This window comes from Phragmites australis, chromosome 9, assembly GCF_958298935.1.
Source record: "Phragmites australis chromosome 9, lpPhrAust1.1, whole genome shotgun sequence".
Lineage (NCBI taxonomy): Eukaryota > Viridiplantae > Streptophyta > Magnoliopsida > Poales > Poaceae > Phragmites > Phragmites australis.
Window position 1 is genome coordinate 29,320,288 of NC_084929.1, and position 8,162 is coordinate 29,328,449.

Here is an 8,162-nt window from a genome sequence, read left to right on the forward strand (position 1 = left end):
GTTCAACTCATGAGACTCTCTTTGCCCGTTAACATGGGCTTTGCGTTCAGATTGGTCTCAGGAAACACAGCCAACTTATACTATGACCAGAGGGAAGTCTTTTCAGATAAAAGACTCGAAAGTTTAGACATTTTCCTGAGGAAGTAGAAGCGAGTGCCCAAAATTATGCCTACTGGAGCTGGAGCATATAGGGAAGCCAAATGCATCAGTTTAACTGACAAGAGAATAAAAACAAGTGGCGCAACAGCCTCAACCGGGCGTACAAAACTTAGGAGAGCAACCACAGCAAAATACTACACAGGTTTCAAAGGGGTAGATAACGCCAACGCAGACCTCTTCTCTACACAAGATGATAATTGACAACAACCACATGCTCTAAACAAATATGATAATTTACGACAACAAGCATGTCATAATTGCCCAGAATTCTCATTCATTCCGTACAATTCCTCTAATGCATTTACATCAGAAGGTGAAAACTAATGGGCAACCATATAACTTGCTCATTTTCTCAAATTATAAAAAATCGGGAGAAGAAACAGCCGGTAGATCTACAGAGGTGGTAGTTAATAAAATTGAGAAACCACAAAGGGCACAGGGTGGGGGGAAAATGGAGAGCGGGCACAAATAAGCACAGCAATACCCTCAGTGTTGCCTCAACTGTCACTGCATGATCTGATCATAAGATATACCAATATAACATGGTGGAGAAGATATTTTGAAAAGGGTGAACTTGTGATTATCAATCCAATTTTATTTCTTGCAGCTGTTCATGATCCCCATTCATATCACTCGTGGCTATTTGGACCCTTGGAAGCTCGCTGTCTTTCTCAGGCATCTCTGCTCTCAGCTTGCCATCTTCTTTGGGTGATTCTTCTGTCTGTTCATTATATGGCTTTAGTGTTTCTCTCTGCTTCTCATCATCCTTGTTGGATGTTTCTACCCTTTCATCATTATTGCTATTGAATTTAGTGATTGTTGAGTCATCGGCATTGTTCTGTTTTTCCTGTGAGGAATCCATGGGGACAACGAGTTTAAAAGGGAGTACATGGCAGCAGCATGCTTTTTGCATGAAATAAGCCAACAGAAAATGCTGAGAATTTAAATTTCACAACAATACCCAAAATGATCTAATGTATCTAGTGCTCAAACATCGCACTGGAAAGAATGAAAAGAAGGTAATGTTCAGTCAAACATGTTTATATGGAATTTAAGGGTATCTGTTTAGATAAAGAGTTTTATTATTGAAGTTAGGCCTTGTGAACTTAGCTAGATAGTAGAGATAAAAGTAAAGCTAATGCTTTTAAGTCAAAGGATGGGGAGTGTCTCCATTGTTGCAGACTAAAATAACATACTTGAATTGTTTATCTAAGCACTTTATGTAGCAAAAACTGGTGCAACCATATACAGGACACCGAATGTCTGAGTTATTATCTTTTGGTAAAAAGAAATTACCTTGTTCTTATCACGCCAACTCAGTGAAAACGGGGCAAGCAAGTTTTTCCTTCTGGGTTGGAACTCCTGTGACGAATTGTAGCTTGCCTGAGTAGGGGATGCATCTAGCATTGATGTTCTGTAAGGGGAACAGGTGCAGGAAAAATATCAACATTAGAACATTATGATTTATGACAATAAATGACAGGAAGCTACATAACTAAAATTCATCACAATATTACATTCTATTGGTTTTCGGTGAAAAAACCATAAGAGCACAGAAGCAGCATTAAACACATGTTAAAGTATAACAGTGAAGATGTTAAAAATAGCAAAAAGACGACTGGTAAATTAGCATTGCTGTAGTGCCAGTTTTAAGAAGTTGGCTATCTCGTACTAAGAACAGTGAGAAGATAAGACTGAGATACCTTGGAGAAGGGCAGGGGGACATTGCTTTCTGCTGGCTAGATTGGTACTGCAGTGTAGCCTCTAACATTGTTTCAGCCATTACTGCTCTGTTCTCCATTTGGGCTAGTGAAGCCATAGCTTCCTCATACTTTTCCTGCACACATGCCATGATCCTTAAGCGTAGGAAAAGCTATGGAAAAAGAAGCGTATAAAGAAGGCATGAACCCATTTTGCTAATTCTGATAAAAAAAACAGTTATACGTAGTGATAACAAAATAATAGATGAACCAGTACCCAACTCTTCAAAAATACAAGCACTACTAGTTCAAACAATGGAACAAAGAACAAAGAAGGATGTAGATATCATTAAAAAAATCGTTTGCTTGTTGCAATTTGCATGCAGGGTTCAGGAGACTTTCCCCAGGAAAACTGGTACCTGGTGGGCGGTCAGTGAAAGTCATCCAGTTTTTCCTTTTTCGAAATTTCAAATGGAGATTTTTAATGTTTGGATCATGTCTACGAAGGAAAAATACATATACCACGACAAAAATGGTATCAAATGGTATTGTTAGCCCTTGAAACAGTCCTTTACAAAAAGAAAAAGGCATTGGTCCGGTTTGATAGGTTTTCAACTAAACCCAGCTAATTTCTGAAATCTGGTTGCAAGACTGATTATGAAATCAGTAGTCAAATTGGTTAACTCAGCCTGGTACATTATTTGAGTTAGTTGGTTTACTGGGAAAAGACCCTAGACAAGGCCAACTGTTTCAACCTAGCTTACAGATTTTTCCAAGCACTAAAATACATTTTTTTCTTTATGAAGTATATGTGCATATGTTAATAAACAAAATAAAGGTATCTCTTGCGATGTTGACAATGGATGCTACACTGAACAAGACTGGGATTTCACCTAGCTCAAATGGAAATAGCAGATGCATAAGAAAATAAAGTTGATCTTGGCAATAAATCATGTCGGTTGATTAACCTGTAGAACATTAGCAGCGTATCTCTGAGCAGCAGCATCCTGCTCGGCAGAGATGCGAGCTTCCTCTGCAATTTTCAGTTCTTGTTCTACACGCATCAGGACCTTTAACAAGACTCCTGGTTAGTGGATATGTGGTAGAATGAATATACATTTAGAAGAATGAGCATACACCAACTGTACCTGAAACATTGCTTGCTCCTGTTCCTGCTTGTCTGACAGGCCCTGTCTTAGTTCAGATATTTCCTGTTCCAACTGCTCAACCTGAAAGAAGAAAGCAAGAGTGTGTAGGTATTGCAATATTTCTACCCTCTATGTAACTACTGTGCAATCTGCATTCTGGATATTGCCAAAATTGAAGATTTTCTCTGTAATAGTACTCTATACCTTTGCACTTAATTGGCGCCTATTATCTTGCTTAACCATTTCCATCAGTGCTGTTTCTAGTTCATCAGCTCTGCAAAACAGAAAGAAGAAAAAAAATAAACAAAAATTCAACAGAGAAGAAAATATTCCGCTGCCATGAATGCACATTGATACGAAACGGTGTTATCATGTTATGTACAGAGATCTCGTGTTTAACAATTTCACAACACAAGCAACAATAGCTAGAACTACTTAGCAAATATATAGTAGTAAATAGTTTGCTTGTACTGCTTCTAAAAACAATTGATTTGCTTGTTATAGTTCATGCAAGGTATGTGGTCAACCAGGTCAGGAATACTGGATTTGTTCTGAGTGATTAAGGTGGATTTATGTGATGGAAAAAACACCTTCAGTTCATATTACTGCAGAAAACTGCCCCCCCCCCCCCAGGAAGCAGTAAAAAGGAAAAGAGAGAACATTTACCCATACCATTGCAACAATTATCATTTAGCTGCTACTTATATCTGGTGAGAAATTTAAAAGTGCAATTTCGTATAAGATGGTTCCAGCAATCTATGACAAAATTCAGTAATGGAAATTTGGAAAGGAATAAACAGACCTGAGAACAGCTGATCTTCTCTCCTCTAGCAGTCGGCATAATTCCAACTTCAGCCAGGCAACCTGTGACGCTAAAACTAAACATTAATACATTGGATGATAAACTACAGCAATCTCGACTTAACCAAGCATTAGGAAAAGTAGATGGCAGGACTAAAGATTACAACCCTTAAGAGTATAGATAGCAGGATTTGGAGACTATGATCGAGAAGGATACCTGGTCCTTCGGATCAGGCAAAGAATCGATCTCAGAATTGACTGTCACGCCACCATACATATCCTCCGTGTTTCCAGGATCACATTCTTGATTGACATCCCCATCTCCCACATCACTCAACTGCTCTGCTGAATCACTTATTGAAACCAATGGTTCAGGCTCACGTTTAAAATTATATAGCTTTGATGCAAGACCATTGGTGTCCGTTAAAACACCTAGACCTTTCGATCTAACTTCCATTGAAGATATAACAGATGGGCGGTGTTTATTCCTCAGCTCTTGCAATATTGTTTCATTTACAGATTGATATCCCATGCGAGCTGTCAAGACAAGCTGGCTGCTGTCAAAAGTGGAACCAGCTAAAGACTGCAAAAGGGTAACTGCATCACCGGCATCTTTTGTAGTCACAAGTGCAGGGCCTGCAATTAACACAAGGATCAGTCTACAGACATTCTTTGAGGACCTTTGCATATCAGCTGATTCAAATATTATATTCTCCTTTTGGAAATTGATACAAAGCAAAAGTATGTCCTGGTACCATAGAACTCCAGTAGCGCAAGACCTGTCCGGAACAGCATCACTCGGTTTCCGTCAAACAAAAGCACATCCCAGACACGGAGAACTGAAATGTTCAATAGTATTCAGAAGTAAATGTGACGTAAAGTTTTTTTTTCAAATAGAAATGTATGGGATCACTACACCAAACAAGTTTACATAGAGGTAACCATCATTATTATATAACTGATCGTAGTAGATAAGTTTACATGGTGTTCCTGGGTACCCCATAGCCACCACTTATATGTAAGACAAACCTAGTTATCTTTCACACCCTTTAGTGAGTGCTTACACTCAGTCACTCCTTATAAAGATGGCCTGGATCAGAATAATCTATTTTCCTTTCCTTCGATAGAGGTTTTAATCGATATTTCACTTGCATGAGATCGTGACTGTTCATGTGTTAATTAAAAACAATGCCAGGCTTGAAATCAGAGATGTTAATGTGCTTTGTGGAGGAAACCCTATTACATTAACTAAGCTATAAACTTAGAGAATGATCTTCTATAAGTACCAGATGCTGAAAATAATTTAAAATGGAGTCTAACCACTCTCCCAGGGAAGCACATTTGTGAGGATGGATAAGAACCACGGCCCAGTAACCCATGCAACTTGAAGTCCGAGGTAATCCAGGTGATTTGCTGCATCAAAATAGTATATTAAGCCCTAATTCTTAGATTTTTGCCATTAAGAGTTACATGCCACCGATATTATATTTTATTTGTGATAGGTTGCTAACCTAGTTTAGGGAATTTTTCTTGGACTAACTCCTCGAAAACAAGCTGATCCACCTGAAGTACAACCAAAAATTGGACTCTGCATGAGAATAAATCAAACTTGGGGCTTCAAGCACCCCAACATGCAAACAAACATTACAAGTTGAGAAATAGAAACTTCACAATACCTGTGACTCAATCATTTCTTCAGAGAAGTAGCCGTCAAAATAGTCATCGATAATTCCTACCAATGTCCTGTAACATACACCAGAGATAGATTAACACATTATTTAATCGAACAATAACCTGAGATACAACAAATTGTCCTGAGGGCATACCAAAATGCATTCTCCTCCGGCATCAATAGAAGTAAGAGACCAGCAAAAAAATTCATCGCCTACAATATTCAAGAGATGAATCTATGCTAAGAGAAATGTTGGCATATATGCAAGTATAAACGTTGGTAAAGCAATACAGTATACACAGAATATTGATTGAGAAAGACTGTAGTTACTTCACATTCGTAGGAAGCGTTGAATACTAGGTTTTAGATTCACTTGTGTGGTGTGACATGTGTACAATAATTTTATATTGTTTCACTGTTTTGGAGCTCCAAAGAAGCAACTGACTTTCTGCAACATAAAAGGCAATACAATAATGTGGATCGACATTGATGGATACATTTACCTGGCAGTAGCCAACTGATGGGTTGTGTTTAGCATATGCTATAAGCAAGCGTCTCAAAGCATTTCTTCCATCCTCATCTAAAGCAGGATGACCTGGAAAAGTTCTGGGCAAGTCCTATAAGGAGCCAAGAAGGTGCAGGTTGGACTCTATTAGACTTTCCAGCAGTAAACTATCAACAAAAAGACGACGTTTTCCCATGAAAATCTCCACAAATAGTTACCTTCTCTATTTGCCCTATCCACTTTTCATGGACACCTTCTGAGTTTGAAGAATCTGAACATTTGGCATTTTCTGATTCACCTTCTGCTGTAAGATTATCATAATACCCTTGTACTCTACGAGCTCCAGTACCAACAAAAGCTTGCCATAGCTGTCACCAGAAAAGCAAGGTGCGGCTAAATGAGCTGAACAAATCAAAATTAAAAGAACAAAACAAAAGGCTCCAGTGCACAGGCTGCACCTCTCCCCTCAAAGCCATTGGTAATCCACCATGGACCAGACACTCCAACTCTTCCTTTGAAATATAATTTTCTTCTTGACTCCTGCTTCCAACATCAGCATTTGCCGTATCACCCGAATGCACTTCTTGGCTAGGATCGGCCTTATCTACATCATAGAACTCGTCATCTGAGTCCTCTGACAACTTGCCCTCTTCGACTTTCACAGGATGGGTTCCATCCTTTGCTTGGTGCTTTCCAACAGAATATTGCTTCTCCTCAATACGCAGGCTCATCATCTGCTTGATGTTGCTCAGGGACGGCCTAATTGGCGTCCATATTTCAATCTTCCGTGGCCCTGGTGTGGTCTTTTCGTGCAGTGATTCAGAACCGTTACCCCTAGAATTCTCACCAACATCCTGTCCAGATGACTCAGACTGTCTCTCCAGAAAATTCTTCCATCTATCAGATCTCTCCTCCTCTTCCTCCTGCAAGTGCAGCACCAGAAGCATGCAGCACATCAAGATCAGAAAATGCAGATGAAAATTCAGGCTCGTGTCTTGTACCTTGTAGATGCCTGCGTACTCCTTGTACCGCTGCAAGTGTTGGGGCCGCACTGCGAAGCCATATGCATCCCTGCTTCAATCAGGGTCAGAAAGGAACGTATGCTACCAAAATGCAACTATCTAATGCTTAAAACTTCGAGTGTTCTATACTTGTGTCGCTTCCTAGATTCAATGCAGCAAAAACAAGTATTTTGTATAACGAATCATATCCACTACGAAATTGATAACTACACGACACAATTCCAGAACCGGCTGTCCTGCCAACACCGAATCCGAAACGTTCAGATCTTCTCGAAACGGCAAACGCCAGTACAATAGAGCTCCCGAATCGGGTAATTCCACCAAAAAGATCACGTGAAGCTAAACACCTACCCTCCCTCCGATTCATGGAGGGGACCAGATGCCCACCGCTTCGCAAACAAGCGCACGGAATTTCCCGCCGCATTACCCGAAAAGCCCAGCAAAACAAATCCCCGCACCGCACCGGACCGAGATCCCCGGCAAGCGAAAACAAGCACGTCCAAACCCGCGGAGCGGGGAACTCCACAACGGGACAAATGGAAGGGACCAGAACTCGTCGGAAGCTATCGGAACGGCGGAGGACACCACCACGCCGCGCCGCGCGCGGCGGGAGCGGGGGGGGGGGGGGAACGCACCGCTTGTGCTCGAAGGCGATGAACGGGAGGCTATTGGGCCTCATCTCCTCCTCCTCGCTCCCGCGTCGGCGTCCGCAGGCGGTGGCTTTGATCTGGCCGCCGGCTGGGCTGTGCGTGCGCGGAGGCGGTGTGGGAGAGTGTCCGTACTTGGGTGTGGGGACTAGGGAGAAATGGAGATGACCTGACCACCCTCGTGGCTCGCGCCGCGCGGTCTTTCTTCGCTGACACGAGGAGGGGACGGGGGTTGGTCGAGGACTCGCAGACGCAGTGGTGTGCGCAGTACGGGTTCCGTGACTTGTGTCAGCCGCGAGTGCCGGGACCGAGATCCCGATCCTCCGTGCACGGAGAAATGGTGCCACTCGTGTTGTCCCTCGCAGAGGTTAGGCTATTGCATATCCGGTGCTTAATTTCTTTGTTGGTTAAAACTAACTGTATATATGTTTCGTATATGTAAAATTAATTTAAAATATAGTAATTAAAAATATGTTTCATATACGTAAAATTAATTTAAGATGTAGTA

General features: G+C 41.3%; 1 protein-coding gene across 1 annotated transcript; it reads right to left on the minus strand.

The window, feature by feature from the left end:
* Window positions 1-353: 353 nt before the first annotated feature.
* LOC133929049 (uncharacterized) lies at window positions 354-7,929 on the minus strand. Its single transcript, XM_062375634.1, has 18 exons — window positions 7,643-7,929; window positions 6,987-7,056; window positions 6,444-6,908; window positions 6,204-6,353; window positions 5,984-6,097; window positions 5,635-5,693; window positions 5,485-5,551; window positions 5,320-5,371; window positions 5,129-5,221; window positions 4,564-4,647; window positions 4,026-4,444; window positions 3,810-3,871; window positions 3,212-3,281; window positions 3,008-3,088; window positions 2,828-2,929; window positions 1,863-1,996; window positions 1,456-1,573; window positions 354-1,006 (listed from the first exon to the last, which is right to left on the minus strand). The coding sequence occupies exons 1-18, from the start codon at window positions 7,684-7,686 to the stop codon at window positions 743-745; spliced, it is 2,448 nt and encodes an 815-aa protein (XP_062231618.1). The 5' UTR covers window positions 7,687-7,929; the 3' UTR covers window positions 354-742.
* Window positions 7,930-8,162: the final 233 nt, after the last annotated feature.

Coding starts and splice junctions, on each gene's coding strand:
- LOC133929049 (XM_062375634.1), bottom strand. CDS start 7,686: ATGAGGCCCAATAGCCTCCCGTTCATCGCCTTCGAGCACAAGCG. Junction 6,354..6,443: donor CAATGGCTTTGAGGGGAGAG/GTGCAGCCTGTG, acceptor TTCTGGTGACAG/CTATGGCAAGCTTTTGTTGG. Junction 1,574..1,862: donor TCCCCCTGCCCTTCTCCAAG/GTATCTCAGTCT, acceptor TTCCCCTTACAG/AACATCAATGCTAGATGCAT.